The 22,663-nt window shown below is 30.1% G+C and overlaps 2 protein-coding genes across 2 annotated transcripts; one reads left to right on the forward strand and one right to left on the reverse strand.

Moving 5' to 3' along the window:
• Nucleotides 1-14,150: 14,150 nt before the first annotated feature.
• Nucleotides 14,151-16,523, reverse strand: LOC123300738. The gene is made up of 2 exons (XM_044883379.1): nt 14,797-16,523; nt 14,151-14,359 (listed from the first exon to the last, which is right to left on the reverse strand). Exons 1-2 carry the CDS (start codon nt 16,423-16,425, stop codon nt 14,297-14,299), a joined length of 1,692 nt encoding a protein of 563 aa, XP_044739314.1. The 5' UTR covers nt 16,426-16,523; the 3' UTR covers nt 14,151-14,296.
• Nucleotides 16,524-17,686: 1,163 nt separating this feature from the next.
• Nucleotides 17,687-20,061, forward strand: LOC123300481. The gene is made up of 3 exons (XM_044883064.1): nt 17,687-17,767; nt 18,301-18,884; nt 19,119-20,061. Exons 1-3 carry the CDS (start codon nt 17,687-17,689, stop codon nt 19,702-19,704), a joined length of 1,251 nt encoding a protein of 416 aa, XP_044738999.1. The 3' UTR covers nt 19,705-20,061.
• Nucleotides 20,062-22,663: the final 2,602 nt, after the last annotated feature.

Genomic DNA, 22,663 nt, shown 5'->3' on the forward strand with positions numbered 1-22,663 from the left:
AATTTCGGAGAGACGTGATATTATTTTGTAATAATTATTATATAATATTAAGATTATTTTTAAGGTTTTAAATTGTAATATTTGTTAAAATGTTAATAAAATTGTTACAAAACTATTATATAGACGAATTTTTTTTAAAGTAGCCCTTTTTTTTGCATGGATAATGGTTCTTTGATTTACTTGAAAAAATAACACGAAAATCTGGTTCATTTTGCGATTTAACGACTAATTTCTGAGATAGCGACTAAAAATGGTCCGGGATATTGCCCTTCCTATACAATTTCGGTCGAAATACCAATATTATCCTAGAAAATGGTTTTTTTCCATATCAGGGAAAAAAAATTTTCCCGATTTATTGCAATTATCTTAAAAAGCTGTTTTGAAATTCATTAAAGGGCTGTTTTGACCCAAAAAATACAAAAATCGGGTTCATTTAGCGATTAGGTGAGTTATCGCTTAAAATCATGTAAAAAAAGCTTGTATTTCAGTGCGATTCTGAAGATATTTCAAAAATACTCTTCTAATCGTCAAATTAGCCCGATTTTAATAATTTTTAAGTCGTTCTCCTTACCCTTAATAATCCACATAGCTCACATCTCGGAAACTACTGGCTCAATTGTCGAAGGAAGCTGACTTTTTATTTTAGGGTCAAAATGAATGTAGAAAATGATTTTCAACAAAATTGTAGATACGAAACGTTGAGGTTCTTTATGGATATCTGAATTTATGCTTGGATTTATTGGCTGATTAAGCACTATCCTTGTAAAAAGGATATAAATAATTTGTATCCTATCACACAGGATATAGAATTGATAGCTAAATGGTCACATATTTTATTTACATTTACAGATAATAAAATTGCTGTAAGTGTGCTTAAAATCATTTAAAAACCCCAAAAAAAAAGGTTATTTATATTGTTATTACAGAATTGTTCCACATGGTCTTTTAAAGATTGCTTCAAAAAGAAGATGATTGTAATCTTTTTAATTTTATTGTAAATATTTTGGGTGGAGTCGTCCATCATATTATTTACAAAATTTGTTGTGCAAATAATCATTTTTGGTAAAAATAAAATAGAGATTATAACTTTTTAAATGCATTAAGATACAAAATCGATAAGAATTATCAAAATATTAAATGCAAACAAAGATCATTTTATAATGATCTTAGATCCTGTGTAGTCCTTTGTTTATTTAATTTGTGGTAAATATGTTTTTACACCCAAAAACATTTTGATTTATTATATGAATCCCAAAATAAAAAAGTCTTTTTTAAGTTGACATATGCTTGAAACTTGAAAATAAGTTTTATTGATAAAATTGCTTCAAGAAAAAAATGTTGGATCTGTAGGCAAACAGACATTAAACTTGATCCAGGTTTTCAGGATCAATGAAAAGTACACCTCTATTCCATAACTGGTAATCGATAGATGAACATTTTAAATTAGAAAGTTTTTATTGATTAAAAAAGTATCATTTTTTGTTCCAAACAATTTTTCGCAAATCATACATTTTAGGCAAAAATGGACTGAAAAGTTTTACCCAAAAATTGTTTTCTCGTATTTCTTTTGGGGAATCTAAGCACATTTCGAAAAAATTTCCTAATAAAAGTGGTTTGCTTTTCTATAAAGACCATTTTTGTTGAAATTGAATGAACAAAGGCGCAAAAAGCTCGTTCTTATAGGGTATTGGTAAATCCTTTGAAGCGATCACGTTGGAAAAGATAATCGAAACTTTCGATCATTATAGTGGCGTCTGTTTAACTACGGATGGTGAACATGGTAATCGATATTATTTTTCGAAGCTTAAACTTAAGGTAGTACTATCGGTAATAGACTTTGCATTCAGAATTTAATGAAACTTGGCATAATTGTCCATTATTATACCATAATTAACCAGTTAAATTTTTAGGGGCCTTCAGAGAACTGAAAAAAAGATATTTTAAAGATATTTTAACATAGATCCTTATGGGAAATCATAGATTTTAATTTATTTCACAAAACTGGACGTTCAGATTTTCAGTTCTCTGAAGGCTCCTAAAAATTGGTTAATTATGATATAATAATGGACAACTATGCCAAGTTTCATTAAATTCTGAATGCAAAGTTTATTACCGATAGTACTACCTTAATATGGGCTTACTTCTTTGCACAGTATGACTTAATTGGTTAAATACCACAAAAAAAATTTATTAGCCAAAACCATAATAAATTTGGCTTCCGATTTTATTATATGCGAGAAGTATTTATTTTTAAATATTTATAACACTTTTATGGATGAGTGGTTATTAGAGTGATGTATCTCACACTGATAACACCCAAAAAAGGGATGATACAAGGGATGGTATAGTATATGAGATGATCACTTGTGGAGTGTGCTGGTAAGTACGTGTGCCCTTTCATTCAAAACCTTTTTATTATTAGCATATTTCAATGTATCAAAATAATATGATTATAATTTTGTTATTGTTATTATATATTTATTTATTTTTAATATGTTTAAAAGTTTTATTTTATATACATCAAGTATCAAAGATGGAAAGTTAAATTCATTTTAATTCTTACCTTTGTAAACTTTGAATGAATTTGTGATATGTAAAGTAAAGAAATCGGTGATATGTACAGTTCGCACAATATATCAGTTTTGAGTCGGATTGCAAAGCTCATATTGTCTTTTTTACGAGTGTTTTAGGTCTTTAATAGTGCCGAGTTACTTTAGGTATGTATGTATAAATTCGCATTTTTTAATTTTTAGAAACTAACTAATTAAATGTAGACCGCAATTAATCGATGTGGCATGGGACTTCCTTCAACTCTTAAAATTTTGTCTTTTGAACAGGATTTTATCCCATATCCGGGAATACACCACTTTCCATTTTCTTAGGTTCTTAGGGACGATTGATGGTTAATAATAACATTTATTTTTAATAACAAATAATTTAGTATTGACTTAATTTTGCCCGCTACTCAAAACTCTCTAATATTTATGATGTCATTCCTATTACTCGACAAACAGGAAGCTGAGACCGGTACTCAATTTAATAGTTTATCTTCCTTTATTGTTAGTCAAGTTTCTAACTAGAAAAATGGTACGATACTCTGATCTGAAAGCCTTCACCATAACTGTTCCTCCAAAAGTATTTTCAGTCAAAAGTATTTTCAGTAATTGTCATACACGTTTTTTTCGAAATATAATGACTTTTCTTAAATCTGAGCGCTATTTATGTCACTGCATAACTGAAAATGCTTGATAAATCACATTTATGTTAGTTACTTTACTTAAATTTTAAACCAATTCGAAAAAGGTTCCAGAATTTGACATGAATAGACTTTTGCTTGACAGACTGCCTCGGCCTAAAATATATACAAATCCTGATACCATTTATCAGTTTTTAACCCCCGACTAAAAATAGGGGTGTTATTAGCTCAACGCGTCTGAGGCATCGTAGCTCCTAAATAGATGAACCGATTTTGATTTTTGTTTGCTTTATTGAGCGAATTCATAGCCATGTTTCAAGAAAATCCGTTTAACCGCCTAGGAGCTACGCGTCTACCTTTGTATCTGTGTGTCTGTTTGTGGTATCATAGCACCTAAAAGAATGAACCGGTTTTCTTGAAACACAGCTAAGAATATTTAATTTGCGTAAAAAAAAGGGTTTAAACGCTATTTTTCGAAGTAAACGGCCTAGAATTGTTGGACTAAAGTGTTTTGTAGGGATTCTAACAATTTATCTGAGTGGCGCCTAGATCAGATTCGACCCATTTTTTCGAACTAAGGGCTGGTCTATGTGTGCATGAATTATCGGAATGTTTCGAGACATAGTATGGATTAAATAATAAATTTCCCACTTTTTAAATAGCATTTCCTGGCGTTCTACAATCAATTAAAAAAACCTTGAACTTTAGAGTCATATACAATAAGAGATTTGTATATGACTCATTCTAAGATCATTTTTTTTTAAACATGGGCTAATTTTTTTGGAAAATGCAGATTTGATTTCGGTGTTTCGTCATTAGCTTTTTCGATGTCAGTTCGAAGTATACAGACAAAGATAATAAACGATGGAAAAAAGACAATAATTCATTTTGATAGATTAGTTTTTAGCACACAATAAATTTTCCTTATTTTCATATGAAAATGTGTCGACGTATATACTGAATATACATAAAGAGTTTTCTATTAAGAGTGTCTAAAATTTAAGCTTACATGAGTTGTATATGAGAAAGATACTTAGCATCTTAGAAAGATATCATTAGATATCTTAGAAAACTTTTTCTTTTTTCTAAACGTGAGGTTGAGTTCGTAAATGAGCAACATAGGTCCATTGTATCTTGGGTCCGTAGGACCCATCTTGTAAACCGTTAGAGATAGAACAAAAGTTTAAATGTAAAAAATATTCCTTATAAAAAAATAAACAACTTTTGTTTGAAACTACAAATTATGCGGAAATAGTATATTATATGGGTATATCAGTTATATGTATATGTGTGACATGTATGTATGTGTAATGTGACTGAGTAATCAACACTGTCTATACATGGTATTTCAATAATTAACTCAGTCAATTGTTTGTTTTCACTTGTTTTATTTTAATTTAAAGTTGTAAATCTCTAATAAAATACCCGTTATTATTCCTACACAAAATGAAATATCGTAAGATGTCTCATATACATTTACATTTAAAATTGAAATTTGGAAACTCTTAATGGAAAACCCATTATGTAGCATATTCATTTGAGCATGAATATAATTTGTGGGTGGGTTTTAGAACTGATTGTATGTGCTAACGTTTGGATAGTAAAAAGTGGGTGTAGCAACCAGATTTATCCCCTTTATGGTATCCCTATGGTTATAATAATATGAGTATATAGTATCTATCTGTATATAGCTGTTCGGGGATGAAATGAGTTTCTCTTATCGCATCGTAACAGGTATGTGTTTATTTTAGACATTAGTTTTGTATATATTTTGTATATGATATTTGGAATAATAGTACTAATTTAGACAAAATTTACTTTCCTCCTATTCGGGAATATCAATTTATATAGAATTGTATTAATAGTACAAATAATAAGCTGGGATGCATTGGGGAAAAATAGGGAAACGACGTCGATTTTAATGAAACTTTTTGTATCATGTTTATAGGACCCCAAGAAACATTCAGTCAACTTAGCCCAGGCACTGGGTGCAATAGGATCGCAGCGGAGAGCTGAAGCCAGAAATTTTTTTTGATATGCTTATTTTGGCTTAAATTTGTCACCTGGTATGATTAATGGTTGCTGAATACGAATTTGATGTCAAATTACACGAATTCTGTCACTTATTCCGAAAATCGTGCCTTTTTCTATCGGAAAAACAGCATACTAAGTATTTATCGGCCAAACTATGCTCTAAGGAGTATTTTTAACAATTTTTCTCGATTTTTTGAAATATTTTTAAGGGAAAAAATTATCCGTTTCTGATTTGGGTAAAACTCAACATATAAGGTAATTTTGACCTAAAAAATTCAAAAAACGGGTTTATTTGGCGATTGAGATATTAGTTTCTTAGAAAAAAGGATTTTTCGGATCGATTTTTGGCGTTATCTCGAAAATTACCACTCTAAATGTTAAATGAACCCGATTTTTGAAATATTTGGGTCAAAATTACCTTATAAACTGAGTTTTATCCAAATCGGAAACGAACAATTTTTTTCGATTTTTTGAAATTTTTTCAAGGGGTACCCCTTAGAAAAAAATCGAAAAAATCGAAAAAAATTATCCGTTTCCGATTTGGGTAAAACTCATAATATAAGGTAATTTTGACCTAAAAAATTCAAAAATCGTGTTTATTTGGCGATTGAGATAGTAGTTTCTGAGAAAAACGATATTTCGGAACGATTTTTGACGTTATCTCGAAAATTACTACTCTAAATGTTAAATGAACCCGATTTTTGAAATATTTGGGTCAAAATTACCTTATAAACTGAGTTTTATCCAAATTGGAAACGAACAATTTTTTTCGATTTTTTGAAATTTTTTCAAGGGGTACCCCTTAGAAAAAATCGATAATATCGAAAAAAATTATCCGTTTCCGATTTGGGTAAAACTCATAACATAAGGTAATTTTGACCTAAAAAATTCAAAAATCGGGTTTATTTGGCGATTGAGATAGTAGTTTCTGAGAAAACCGATATTCCGGATCGTTTTTTGACGTTATCTCGAAAATTACTACTCTAAATGTTAAATGAACCCGATTTTTGAAATATTTGGGTCAAAATTACCTTATAAACTGAGTTTTATCCAAATCAGAAACGAACAATTTTTTTCGATATTTTGCAATTTTTTTAAGGGGTACGTACCTCTTTGAAAAAAATCGAAAAAATCGAAAAAAATTATCCGTTTCCGATTTGGGTAAAACTCATTATATAAGGTAATTTTGACCTAAAAAATTCAAAAATGGGGTTTATTTGGCGATTGAAATAGTAGTTTCTGAGAAAAATCGATATTTCGGATCGATTTTTGACGATATTTCGAAAACTACTCCTTCAGATACGCTGATAAGAAATGACAACAAGAAACTTGTAAAAAATTAACTAAAAGAAACAACATGTTTAATTAATCCCGTCAACAAATTACCATTAAAAAAAAACTAAAACTTTTTTAATTCCTGTATTAATTAAAAGATGTAATTTGATGAGTTAAAGATAAAATCCCACGCTTCTTAAATATTACATAATTAACGTTTTTTTTTTTTTTTATATTACGTTGTAAAACTGGTGACAAAATTTGTAATAGATTTTTTATTGTAGAAAAGTTATTGTATACTTTATTTCATCCCGTTTCCAGATTTCATTTTGTTTATAGAAGTATACAGTATACAACAAGTGAAAACAAACAATTGATTGAGTTAAATGTTGAAATACCATGCATAGTCAGTGTTGATTTCTTTATCACATAACACATACATACATGTGACACATACATAACTGATATTCAAGTATGGAACATAGGTACTATAAAATTTTCGCCTAATTTGCGCCCTCACGGGTAAACAGTGATGTTTACGAAAAAATGTTTCAAACAAAAGTTGTTTAATTTTTGATAAGGAACATTTAAACTTTCGTTCTATCTCTAACGATTTACAAGATGGGTCCTACGGACCCAAGAACCAATTAACCTATGATGCTCATTTACGAACTTGACCTCACTTTTTACGTCCTGAGTATGCTGTAAAAATTTCAGCTCGATATCTTTTTTCGTTCTTGAGTTATCGTGTCCACAGACGGACGGACAACCGGAAATGGACTAATAAGGTGATTTTATGAACACTTATGACAAAATTTTTTTCCTAGCATCATTATTTTTAAGCGTTACAAACTTTGGGACTAAACTTAATACACTATGTATATTTCATAAATATATACATGGTATAAAAAGTATATTCATACAAACATGTATATTTGATAGAGAACGTTACAGGATGGAATCTGGTTACTTATTGGAATGAATTTAAGTTAAATAGGGATAGGGAATGATAAATATGGGGTGTACTTATATATAAGGTACTAATAATATAATATAAACCAAACACCATACCATAGCGAACCACTAATCCGTTATTAAGAGGGCGCGTGTCATTGAAATTAACTCCAGGATTTATTCAATTATATTTATATATATTTTTTTCCTGTTTTTATACTTCAACAGTTTTTAATAAAACTGATATCAAAAGTGTGATTTTTTCTTTTCATTTTAAGGGTTTGATAGAAAAAATATATAATTTTAAAGTTGGCCTATTTTAAAATGTTAAAAAAGCATTTTATAAGGCGTTTTTATACTCTGTATATATGAAGTATATATCAAAGTATATTAATTTTAGTCCCAAGTTTGTAACGCTTAGAAATATTGATCATTCAAGTTGGTATAGCTGTTCTTAAAATTACCTATTTAATCCATTTCCATCTATCAGCACGACCACTCAAAAACGAAAAGAGATATCGAGCTGAAAGTTTTATAGCGTGCTCAAGACGTAAAAAGTGAGTTTAAGTTCGTAAGTGAGCAGAGATAGAAAAAAAGTTTAAATGTAAAAAATGTCCCCTATAAAAAATAAACAACTTTTGTGTGAAACTTTTTTTTGTGAACATCTTTGTTTTCCCAAGGAGCAGAGAAGGCTCAAATTAGGCTAGGATAAAAGTTTCCATTTTCTCCAAAACTATACAAGAATATAGGTTGAAAATTTATAGGTAGCTTCAAATACTTGGACTATTGATTCTAACTTCATACCAAACCTGTCGGATAATATGAACGGGGAAAATGGAAAATCTTTCGAAATTTCCAAAAGGCGGTCAGAAGGTTACCATTTTAGTTGACATAAATGTTTCGACACTGCCTATACAGAGTATTTCAACAACTAATTCAGTCAATTGTTAATTTTAACTGAATATTATAAAATAAAAAAAACAATTTATTGCAGGCTAATATTATAACTTTGTTTTATTTTTACAGGATCATTTACAAAAATAAAAGTTGAAAAACTAAAAGTCGAATACGTAAAAGTTAAAATTTATAGAAGAAAGTCAATGCCCTGATTCCATGAAAAAAGGTTGGAAAAATTTAAATAGTTGTCGAAAGTATACAAAAAAAATTGAAATTGTTCCTTATTCAAATTTCATAATACTAGTCCGTGGGACAGCACCCTTTTTGTTAAATGATTTTGGGCGAGTCTATCAAACTTTCTCTATACGACTTTTTTTCGAAAATGGAATTAGCCGGATATACAGATTACTATAAGTAATGTTTTTCCAGACTCTGAGATAGAGAACGTCCTTCTTGTGATGATTTTGGGCATCAATGGCAATGTATGTCGATGGAAATTGGGATTAATTGACCCTTGGATCTTTGTTCTTTTTCGGTTCGAGATAAAAAAAGGGATTTAATAATTCATATTTAATAAGAGCTACTAACTAGTATAAGTATAACCATAATTTATTCATTAATAGATACTTAATATGATACTCTTTAGTTTAGGGACTTATTAGGGATCAATATAAAATTCCCACAAACATGACAACACGTGCCATGTAAATTCAATAAAACTATTATATCAGTGCCTTATTTGTTGTCATAATACAAATAACTGTATTTATTCATTGACATGTAAAAAAAAAGGGATTGATACTTATGCAACGAAAACACGTGCCTTTATGACTCTTAGTGTTCAATTTAATTTTTAATATAAAAAAAATCATTTTGTTAAAAAAAAGTTCTTTTTTATATTAAAATCTAATAATGTCCGAAAATCGATTTATGATAATAAAAGAATGATTTAGAAAAAGGAAAACATTTCGATTATCCAATGAACTGTAATATAAATTTGAGGTCTGATTTCTGAAGAATCATAATTTCGAACAAATTTTCGGCGATGAAATTGTTTTCATCAAGTTCAAATTACCTTGAAATGATGTTTTGGTGGACATTGGAAAAAACTATATTGAATAGCTTTTGACTAGACTATTGATTCATACCAGACCTGCCTGATTAAATGAAGCGAGACAAATAGCAAATTTTTCGATAATCTTAAAAGGCAACGAGAAGATCACCATTTTAGTTGAGATAAATTTTTTAACACTGTTCCTTATTCAAATTTCGGAAAAGGGAAAGATTTCGATAATCCAATGATTTTATTTAACGGTTCTAGGAAAAAATTTAATAAATTTGAATAATATTTTTGTTTTTAATATTATCATTTTTAAGCTAATTTTGACCCAAAAATTGCAATAATAGTATTTGCTTTTAGTGGATGTATATCTATGCATGTCAGTTGGATTTTAAAAAGTCCTATCAAGCCGAGATTTGGATAACAATAATTTTGAACGAACTTTAGCAAGTGGCATCTTTTTCGCTTCGTTCAATTTGGCTTAAACCAAGGCTTTGGAGAAAACAATTTTTGTCGAATTTTTACAATTTTATAAGGAGTTTTCTAAGTATGAAAAAATTGAAAGAAATGTTTTCAAGCTTACTAAAAATCATTTACTAAGCTAATTTTGATTCAAAAATTAAGTCGGATCTATATTTGGGCGTATATTTTTGTATGTATTTCAAGAAAAAATGTTGTCAGTGCCTTAGATTTTAAATTTCAGCTTTGCGAAGCCGATATCTTGATTTCGGAACAAATTTAAGCCACTTTTCGGCAAAAAATTTCCGAAAAAGGTTTTCCTTTCCCAGTTTTTCAATAGATCAGTTAATATATCTTTATACGCAAGATTTTTGGATCATTTAGCCCACAAAGTTAAACGTACTCTAGTTTTCTTCACAATTTCGACAATAGAAAATGTAAAAAGCAGGTAAAAAATAAAAATTTTCCCTTTTATGGTTGAAATGTACAAAAGTTACAATAATTGGGTCTCCTCGGGTGTATATTGTTTATGTATTTCAATCAAAATTTGAAGCAAGTTTTAGCCAATTTTTTTTTGTAAAACATTTTAAAATAAGTTTTTCGATTAGACCAGTTAGTATATCTTGATACGCTAGATTTTTGGAGCATCTAGCCCACACTTTTCCTCATAATTTCGAGACTAGAAATGTAAAAATCAGTATAAAATAAAAAAAATTTTCCTTTTAGGGTTGAAATATATATTTTTCACATCACTAAAATAAACCACTCCTACTTGTATGTGATTGGAGGGTTTGCTGCGAACATCCCTTTTAACACAACTACAGTATCAGCATCTATGCTGGAAATATCATTTTCATGTTACATCTTTGAAATAAGGTATATATTAATATAATACAAATTATTATCTTTTTTTTTTATTTTCATAAAAAAGAATAGAAAATTTTCAAACATGTAAATGAGAATACAACTATCTTTGTTTTTAAAATCTATTCATGTCATCCTGAACAATCCGGGGCTTATCAATTGTGATATTATAAAAGAGATATATGTTAGAGTGAGATGAAAAAAATTATGGATTTACCATGGACCAAAAAATTTTAAAGACCAGATATCATTTGGATTTTATGCAAGACAGTATTATAGGGTGGTGTTCTCATAAGTTTTTGTGCGGGAAAGTTTTTGCTTACTATAAATACAAAGGAAAAAGTGTTAAGTTTTAATGGTGAGTTTTTGATGAATTCATTGTGAATATTTTTTTGAAAATTAAAATTGTTCCAAGTTTTGACATAAATTTAATAAAACAATTAATTTTAGTTTTAATTTTGCTTAACTAAAATTACGTTTATTGCAAAATGTGCATTTCCAACTGAAAAAAGCATACTTCTGGATAGATAACTGAAAAATCATAGCCAATTGTCAGCCACAAGTGTCCCTTACGAATTAACCACAGTGGTGGTTAATTCGTAAGGGACAGCATTAAAATCTTGAATCCCAAAAATATTAATCCGACTTAATAGCGGACTGAAAAATTTGAATTAAAGATGAGTTTGTTTAGATAATTTCTTTAAAATATTTATACGTTTATGTGATAAATTAATAAAAAAAGATTCGATAACTTAAAAAAGCCCGACTACGTTGGGCGATATCTTCGCATACCGTCGCATTCACGGCTTATGGTTCACCTTAGTGTAACTTTTCTTTATCTCAGTTTCATATACCGATGTTCTAGACAAATTTCCATTCACCCAAATCTCTTAATTTCCCAAAAAAAACGATAAGGAAATTTTAATTTTTAAAATTGGTAAGGTTTTTGGAGCTTTTACACCTAGAAGTTTTGATTTATTGACTCTAATTTTATCCGTCCGATTCGATATTATAAAAATGACCAGCGCGGCAGGGGTTGAAATTTGCTTATTGGGAATATCGAACAAATTCCATAAAATTTTAGGTAAGAATTTAACTGTTGAAAAGTAATACTTCCAAAATATCTATAAGACCATTTCAAAGCCCATAAATATTTTTTTTTAAATAAACAACTTTTGTTTTACGACTTTTTTTATAATAAACTCGATGGATATATTTAGATACTCAAATTCACGAACTCGAACTTATTTCTAGCTTAACGTGATCACAGTCGCGGATTTATAACTAAATTTTAGTGGATATCGATGCCATAGACTCAAATTACTTAAAATCCTGGTTTTTACCCATAACCTTCTCAATGTAAAATTTGTTACACAATTTTTATTGAGTTTGGGAAGGCCATGACCCACCCCAAAGATCTACGCTTGCATGTTCAAAATTTGTTGGCTATACGATTAATATTTCTAAGCGTAACAAATTAAAAAATATAAATAAAAAACATAATAAATGATAATAATTAAAAATAAATTTAATTCTCAATTATGTGGGTGTTCAGTTAACATACATATTGCAAATAAAATTCATGTTAATTCGTTTCCTTTGTAAAATACAAATTTTTATTATGTGAAATCCCCGATTTATTCATAAATTTTATTAAAAATAATGGGTGAGTTTATTAAAAATTGTTTTGAAACTTTTTGATGAAATATTGCTTGCTTAGCCAAATTAATTAAAGCCTGACTTCTTTCATAAATAGCTCAAAAATATCATATCGTAATATTTAAAAATAAATTGTGGTAGTAATTACAGCTTTATTATCAAAGCTGCTTCTTTATTATAACTCTCAGAGGACATACGATATTCCCTCTAAGATCATATTAATAATCGAGGAATTGTATATCTACTCAAGATTGAAAATTTTATCAGCTTACATTGTAAAATAAGTACTATAACCGGGTTATTTTAGAGAGACCAATCTTGAAAAAAAAACAACGTACTTTATTAAAGCGCACAGTTTAATCTAACTATAGTTCGATCTTTTAATTCTACTTTAATACAACTTATCCTATTTAGCAAAATTATTAAATTGCACCACTATAAACTATATAAGGCTTAAAAACAGACTTTGAAGTTCCCAAGGCTAACTTTTCTTGAATACCCCGAGTATAGTTGCAAGAAAATATGCTGTTAACATGGTAACCAGTAAAATTTTTAAGCAAATTATTTTTAATCCCGGGCAAAAAAAGAGGTGTTCTAAGTTTAACGTGTCTATCTGTGTATCTGTGTATTTGTATGTCTGTCTGTGGCATCGTAGCTTCTAAACAGAAGAACCAATTTTGAATTTTTTCAAGAAAATCTGAAGGGTCGATTGTTTTTTTAAATTTTGTATAAGAATATCAACAACCAATTCATCCCATTTACTTTAATCCAATAATTATTTTTTGTAGTGTAGTCAACAGAAATTTCGCTAGATTCATTAAATAAAGCAGCTTCGATATTAAAGCTGCGATGTACATTAAGTGTTTAGATAAAAACCGCGTTATCATATAAACACTAAATTATGTATAGTACCACTATTCAATTCTAGGAATATTTTTGTGTTTTCTAAAAACTGACCCTGGTCATATATTTATTATTACATTATTTTACTTAAAACTGTTTACGTTTTTTGATTGTATTGGTATTCGTAACAGTTTTCTTTAAATTCTGGCAGAAGTGCGTCAAAAAATTATCCTGAATCAATTGGGAAAAAATCAAGCTCAATTCGAATAGCTAATTTCGATAAATTTTGATTAACTTTTCGATTTACGAATCAAAATTAGAAATCGTTAATACAAGTACAAATGAAAATGATCTCGTCTAAATAAGGAGTGGTCTACTAGCTTCAAAATCGTAAAACGCGCATACAAGGAACAGTCCCAGTGCCTTTCAGCACACGTATTGTCATTGATAAATACACTTTTTATAAGTTGGGAAAATTGCTTAGTTTCAAAATCATTTTTCATAGTAAAAAATTGAGCTTTAATAAATGAAAAAAATTTGATAAAAAACAGTATATTTTTGAAAGCTTAAACTTACTTGTCGTGTGCGGGAGACAATAAGAAAGCACGGATGGTTTCTAGGGTTCCGTAGTGGGATGATTCATGGTCGAAATATGTCATGGTGTACTCCTCAAGGGCTCGAATATTCTCAAACGTACGTCATCAATGTCGGTCATATTGGTTCACTTGATTAGGAATTGTACATAAAATTTTACACAATTTTCTTTTCAGAAAGACTTAATATCTCTCGTAAGAACAAAAGCTTTTAATTTTCCTACTTTAAATTATACATAATAAAAAGAATAATATTTATTATTTAATTTGGATTTATTACTACAAGAATTTTTTGATATTTAATACAGTTTAACATATGAAAAACAAATACAACAAAAATTGACAGTTTTTAGTGAAAATTGAGTTTTCTATATCTTTGAATGTTCTATCTTTGTCTTTCTGAGTGCTTTGGCCACACTATGTCCTTTCCCAACCATGATTAGATTATTAATAATAATAAATTTAATCGTAACAGTGTCGAATAATATTTGGGACCTGTTGTACATTCCCGTCTCCCCAGGAACCCTAAAAATATTATGATAAAATTTATATCTGTGGTATTTTTCAACTGAGATAAAAAAAAAAACATTTAAAATAATAAAAGACAGAACGATTATAATTAGTCTTACAAAAATACCATTAGTTTTTCTTTTGTACAAATATTAAATAAAAAAAAAATTTTGATTGTCAAAATCGACCATGGGAAGAATTGTTGTTTCACATTTTGGACATTTTTTTGAAAATTTGATGGCTTTTCTAGCATTAGTTTAAATATACCGAAAATTTGGATCTTTCTTAAAAACTTGTACACACTTTGAACTTTTAGAATGTTCGCATATGCTTATTTTTTTTCCCGTAATAGCTTATTGAAGCAATAACCTCCGAAAACTTCGTGATAATGTTATTTTTCGTGGAAATACAGACAGAACATAGAATAAATTCGAGAACAAACAAGATCATACAATTAAGAAGTAGTAGACGGCATAAAATAAGGCTCCAAGAGATATTGCACCTATCGTTGCACTATTCCCTATGAGGGGCGCCGATATTCTGCTTTCTGTTTCAATAACAGGACCATTTTGCTCGCCCATACCAGGACTCTTGCCGGATAACTCTGTGTCCGAAGGTTTTGGTTTTAGCGATATACCACTTGGCGTATATTTTGTGGTTGTAGGTCCTTTGGGTTTAGGTGTTTTTCCACAACATTTAGAACCCCTGCGTTTTTTTTCTGTACAATTTACATCGTCACATTTTGTAATATATATTTCCGGATTTGTTTCTTCTTCAGATTCAGGTTCAGATTTGGGCTTTTCTTCTTGCTTTGACGTACACCACCAGCCATAAGGTTTTTTATCAGATTTTTCGTCATTCTCATTCTCTTTCTTATTCTTCTCTTTTTCCTTAGCCTCGTTTAATATCTCCTTAAGTTTCTCAGTTAAAAATTTTTCACATTCTAGTTTAAAGTCACTTTTTTTACAACATTTACTCCCCCCACCCTTGCAACATTTGGTACCCCCACCCTTACAACATTTGCTACCACCCTTACAACATTTTTTACCACCGCCACTCCCACCTCCACAACATTTACTTTTTTTACATTTACTTTTGCAGCAACCTTTACTTCGTGTCACCTTGCAATCACATTTCTTTTCTTCAGGCAGGGGAGATGGTGGACGGCTTGGACTAGGTTCTTTTTCTTTCTTTCTTTTCTTTTCTTTCTCTTCATCATTATCTTTTTTCTTCATTGGAAGGCACCAATTCCTTACTTTCGATGGTGTCGTTTCTGATTTAGTTTTTTCACCTTTTTCTTTAATCTGTTTTTTTTCTTCATCAGCACTTTGAGATCTCTTTATAATTTCTTGCTTCTTTTTTTCAATTTTCTCTGATAATAATTTTTCACATACTTCCTGACAACTTTTTTTTTTCTTACAACATTTGCTTCCACCTTTGCAGCATTTGCCCCCTCCACCTTTGCAACATTTGTTACCACCTTTACAGCATTTTGAACCACCACCACAACAACCTCTACCTCCTTCCTTGCTTATACTAACCCCACTCGTACTACTAACTGATGGAGAATCTGGTCTTGGAAGTTCTGGTTGTGGTTTTGGAGTTGGTGATTTAGATTTTGATCGTTCCTTTTTCACTTCAGGTGAACTTTCTGCTTTTCTAGGAGATTCTTTTTGTGGAGTTTCCTTTCTCCGAAAAAATGACCAACTCGAACATGGATCAAGTTTTTGAGGCTCAGATTCAGACTCAGGCTCAGTTTCAGCCTCGGATTCAGGTTCAGACTGAGGCTCGGCAGATGGAGGAGGACCCGGTTTCTTCTTACAGCATTTAGACTTACAACCTCCTTTACAACATTTGCTTGGTTTACAGCATTTGCTTTTACATTTATTTCCTTTACAACAACCTCCTTTTCCTTTACTTGGTGGGCTGCAACAACATTGTTCAATATCAATCCGTTGAGTCGATGGTTTTACTGAAGGTATTGAAGGTTTTGATTCAACGTTTGGCTCTACCAGATCGTCTACTTCAAATGTAACTGATGGTGTTTTCGTTGTATCTACTTCAATAGTATATTCGGGCATTTTAATTTTATAATTTTTTTTTTTTCAATTTAATGCTTCTTATTCACTCGAGATTTATTCCACTAAGAATTTTGAATTTTTTCCATTATTTTTTAATATATTTTGCAATTTTTTTATTTAGAAATATTTTACATTTTAAGAACAAAAAGAATTTGGAATAACAATTTTTTTGACGTTTTCTGAAATATGCAACTTGGATAACTAGATAATCATTTTTTATATTTATTGATTTTGTCAAACAAAGTATCCGTTCAAGACAGCTGGCTATCTACTCGAAGACTAATTTTCATTCGAACTCGCGAATTTTTTAATTATTTTAGGGTAATCGATAAATAAGAAAAGTTTTTAATTTTAAATTTTTAACAAGAAAATGAAATAGTCCTGGTATGTGTTTTGCTTAAATTCGAAGTTCAGAAATGATATTTGGACAGCAAAATCTGATTTTAGACGACTATGTAATATATTGAGGATGCCATTGTTAAAACAATGGCAAAAGATGCTAATAGTGACATGTACCATCGATTCATCAAAGGCACTGCTTCGTGACAATGTATTTCCGCTACTCTTGTGCCGATATTCGCATTAATTGGCAAAGCATTGGCATTATCGCAATGTGGACTAGTCAAGTCGCCCGGGATCATATGAGAGTGGTGCCCCATAGTTTCTTTTGAAAACATTATTGTTGGTCGAATTTCTACTTCGGAATAATTTCCACATGTTGATTCTCTGTTATAAAAACTATCATTAAATCTCAAAAAACGATCAGATGAATGATTCGGATTGTCATAATCATTTGTCGAAATCATCATCGGATAATATCTTGTTAATTGTGCAATTTCATCGCAGCTATTATTCCTAATTGGATGATCTCTTTCCAATAATGAATGCGAAAGACGTTGGATAGCCGAAGGATGACAATCTGCCGAATAATGCTGATTGGTTGAAGAATGATGATGATCGGTTAACGAATGATGTTGATCGGTTGCCGAAGGATGATGGTCGGTTGTTGAATGATGATGATCGGTTGCCGAATGATGATAATCGTGTAACGAATGATGTTGATCCAATTGCGAAGCATGATGATCGGGTAACGAATGATATTGATCTAATGGCGAAGAATGACGACCGTGGAATGAATGATGTTGATCGGGTAACGAATGATGTTGATCCAACGACAAAGGATGATGATCCATATTGTTGGGATTTTGACAATCTTCATTTGGTAGTCGGAATGATAATTTTGGACGATATGCATTATTAAATGGATACATTATTTCTATCTGTGGTTCTATCGTATTACAGGATAAACCACAATCAGGATGCTCATAATGGTTTGCTGAACGTAAAGTGTAACGTGTTGGTCCCATAAATATATTCACTGAAATTTTTTTACTCTCTGATGGGTAGCAATTACAATCTTCGTACATAATAAGAATTTTCCATGGTTCCAAAGTATTTTTGAAAATGTATTTGACACTTAGAATTTAAGCTTTTTTTCTGTGGAATTTCAATTTAATTTTTTTTTTAAATCTTATTTCTTAGATGAAAATTTTTGTTCGGAATAGTTGGGCTCTAGATCCTCAAATTAAATATTCTTAAATAATATATATAATTTAATAATTTAATAATTAAATATTATTAAATAATATATAAATACTAGAAAATAAAATATTATTGTTTTGATGCAATAAAGTTGTAATGGTATTGCAAATTGATCAGAATACTTCCTTAAAAGGACATAAAGGACATACATATTTAGGCTTCCCCACATTTACAGTTTCTACGGGGTTGTAATTGGGAAATTTCCTGTTTTTGCGAAATAAAAGACCCCTAAAAAATTACTTAATTTATAAATTCAAATTATTTTGATTTCAGCTTGTAATCACACCATCAACATCAATGTTTGATATGGAATGGTCTGGTGACGGTGATAATACCGACCAGAGTACAACATCATCACCACCGAGACGTGGTGCTGAGGCACATTCAACGGTGGTAGCAAGATTACCAGCACCCTTGGATGCAGGTGATTCACCCGGTGATTCTGAAGATGATGAACTAATGTCCGATGATTTCTCAATACCTGATAGTGATGACGACTCATCATCTACGCAACAACAACGCAGTACATCAAACAATAATCAACGATTTCATCAACAACGTGGAGGGAATATTCAACAATCATCTACATCAAGCAATTCAATCACTTCAACTTCTTCTAGTTTATCAACAGTAACATCATCTTCAGCGATTGTAACATCACCACGTGGTACAAATAATAGTGGGAATAGTGGTAATGGGACAGGTGGAGTTGTAGTACGAAAAATTTTTACTAATACTCGTGAAAGGTGGCGTCAACAAAATGTGAGTGGTGCGTTTGCGGAATTACGAAAATTGGTTCCAACTCATCCACCAGATAAGAAATTATCGAAAAATGAAATACTCAGAATGGCTATCAGGTAGGTTCTACTTTTATCATGTTTATACTAGAACAGCGCTAGATAGTTTGATGATTGTATCATTTGCGCCTTGATATGTAAACAGTTCGATATGGCGTAATGGTTGATTAAAAACGTGAAAAATCGTTGATTTCCCCGAAAAATTAGCATTGGTGCAACATCAATAAATTTCACCTAACTAGATGAGACTATTGCGGATTCTTGAATTTAATCTTGAACAATTCTTGCTTACAGATACATCAAATTATTAAGCAACGTTTTGGAATGGCAACAAAAACATACAACAGACAAAAATAATATTCACATCAAATGCGAATCCAATATCATAATCGAAAATAGTCACACCTCATTAATTCGACTACCAATTCAAACGATGACATTACCACCACAGCAACGATTAACATCCCTTCCAGGAGGTTTACCTCGTGGTGGAAATACAAGTCGTATATCATTAACAGCCCGCCGTAATAATATTAACTCTAAACAAGAATTTGTACAAATGTTATCAACTACCACACATCAATTTACATCAACATCATCTTCAGCGGTTACATGCTCTGGTGATCGAAATAGTAATAATTTATTAATGATAGCACCGAAAATTACTACAACAACAACAACTACTACAAAAAATTACGAAATTAATCGAAAGATTAAAATTGAAAATGAGGATAACATTGGAATGGAAGAACAGCGAAAGCTCAATGTTTTGGATGGTACTGCGGATGATCGAAGTAAAATTAGTACGGAAAATTTTTGTAAACGACGTAAAATTCAATGTCTAAATGATCATGAACATGATAAGAAAGCTTTTAAGTAATCTGATAAAATTGATTCATAAATAATTTTCCGTTTATAAATTACTTTGACATCCATTTTCTTTTCACAAATAATCCTCTCAAGATGAATCGTGATTTTTGTGGTAAAACTATATGCCTGTACTTATGCTAAAGAAGCGAGCTACGACCGATTCTAAGAGGTAAAATAGCTGCACAGGAACTTCCTAGAATTTTACTCTCTATAGTCTATATCAATCTGCCCTTTTTAATGCGATCCTTTTGGGGATCACTGCATATAATAAACGTTATTTTTCCTTCAAATCTCATTATCTCATTTAATTAAAAAGTACCTAAGAGATAATTTCGATTATTTGCAATGAACTAAAATGAGGGCATATTTTTTGGAACAGTATTAAAATGTTATTTTTATTATTAATATTAGGTATTAATTGAATTATTTTATTATGTAGTTCAGATTGAAATCAAATTATATTTAGATTATAAAAATTATAATTTTGTACAATTTTGTTTTTGTTTTATTTTAAATATTTAATGAAATAAATATTAAATTAATAAAATAAATATTAATTCTGATTTTCAACGAACCAAGCTCTTAAAATACCTTAGATAACGACTTTAGATAGATGAACAAGCATTCGGCGAGATTTCTCAGATATCGACTCCTTAGGAATGCAAATGAAGATATCTCGAAACAATTTCTTCAATCGATATCTCTAAGATTACTCACCCAATCGTTAAATGAACCCGATTTTCGCATTTTTTGGATCAAAATACCACTCCATAAAAAGTTTCATCAATTTCTGAAACAAATATGTTTTTTTTTTAATTTTTTAATTTTTTTTAAGGGGTACCCCTTAATAAAATTGTGAAAAATCGAGATAATTTTTTTGTAACCGATTTGGAAAAAATATTTTTCTTGAGTAAGTTTGACCCAGAAAATACAAAAATCGAGTCCATTTGATGTCTGGACATGTAATTTTTGAGATATCGCCCAAAATCGTAAACGACATCTGGAGCAATTTCAATCGATATATTATAGCTAAAAATTTTTTATGACTAGAAAAATTATTTGTACTACAGTTAATTATATGCTATAACTTTACATTCTTGTTGATAACGTTGCATAAAAACAATAATAATCAAGCATGACCACTTTCCTTGAAATTTGGAAAAACGTTTGAACATGGGCTTACCGAGGGGACAACAGGTCAGAGCAGTTGATCCCTCACTCCTTTGGACGTGATTTTACCATAGATTTTCTCTACTTTATATGTATTGCCAAAATATAATCGAACTTATTACATTTTTAGATAACATACTCTGATTTCCTCCAGTAAAAGCTAGATACATTCAAGTTAATTGCGAAGTTATTTCCAAAAATAATCAACCTTTTAACATATTTAATCAATTTTAATTGGTAGATATTAAAAAGGAATTAAACATCCTATATTGAGACTAATACTTAAATTTTCCAAAATTACTTTTATGATATCAATTCAATAGAGAATTAAAATTTTTGATTAATTTTCTAAGCACATAAAACTATACCTACCAATAAGAAAGTTCATTTAAAATTTAAACTGAATTCATTTTAATAAAAAGATTTGTTTTAAGAAAGTTGTTAAGATAAAACTAATCCTTTAAAATAATATTTAATCTTTCTCATGTCTGGCAAAGATTAACATAAGTATAGGGTATTATTAAAAGTATTAATTTTATATTTATTTACATAAAAAGTTTACAATTAAGTAACACTTTATGCGTCAATTCATATAGAGTAGCTTTTACCCTTCGAATGTGCTCGCATGATGGTAAAGGTCCTTTGTTGATGACACTAAACTTTAATTTTTATTTTACAGAATAAAGAAAGGAATTTATCTCACGAAAAAATGCATTGTTGAATTTTCTACGGAAATATTATTTTTTGAGCACATCCTAGAATTAATTTTCTTTAGAAAATTTGTGTAAAAATTTTGCCTATTAATCTTTGAATACATTTTGTCAGCATTACTCGAAAATCATTAAGAGTAAGTGTTGGATATCTCAGAAACTTATAGTCCACAGTTTATTTAAGGTAATAAGGACCCAAAAAGCACAAAATTCTGCTTACTTAATTGACGAATAGATGAGTATTTTATTTTTAGATATCTGTATAATAAAGAAAATAAACTTTCCGTAATTTTCATTTTTAAACATGTGCTTTTTTTAGTTGACATATGCTTGAAATTCGAAAAGTAACTTTTATCGATAAAAAAGCTTCAAGCGAGAAATGTTGGGTGTGTAGAGCACATCTTGGGCGAACATTAAACGTGACCTGGGTTTTCAAGCTTAAGGAAAAGCTCACTCTACTTCAACGGGTTCATTTGAGGATTGGCTGGGTAGTTTCCGAGATTTCGACTACGATTGGTGATATCTCGGAGCAATTTATTCAATTCAATTTTCATGATTTTCCAATACATTCTCTGGATTTAGGTGCTTGATTTAAAAGCATTACCAGACAATCATCGTGTAACGAAGTTATAATGCAGAACGAAGTTTAAATGACCGAAATAATATACCTCAATCAAATACCTAATACCTACCTATACACTTACCACCTCCAACTTGTTGCATATTTAACATTTTTTTGTACATTAAGAAACCTTGTGCTAAGTGAGTATATGAAACCAGAAATCAATGAACTTTGCTAGCAAACACATAGAGGTAAGTATTGTAAATATAGCATGAATAAAATTCACTTGTTATATCAGGTAAGCACCAACTTCCACATTAGTATGCCAACTAGTGGACAGGTATTGAAACAAAACAAAAATATTGCATGTATGAAGATATCACTTATGGGTTCAGGAGTTCAATGAGTTTGTACATCAAAAATCTTATATATTACTTCCCAAGTCTGTTTTTTCCTGGGTACACGATATTTTCCTTATTCTTTTATCAAGTTCCATGATTTATCTCTCATTTCAAAGGCTCACAGTC

Source organism: Chrysoperla carnea, chromosome 5, assembly GCF_905475395.1.
Source record: "Chrysoperla carnea chromosome 5, inChrCarn1.1, whole genome shotgun sequence".
Lineage (NCBI taxonomy): Eukaryota > Metazoa > Arthropoda > Insecta > Neuroptera > Chrysopidae > Chrysoperla > Chrysoperla carnea.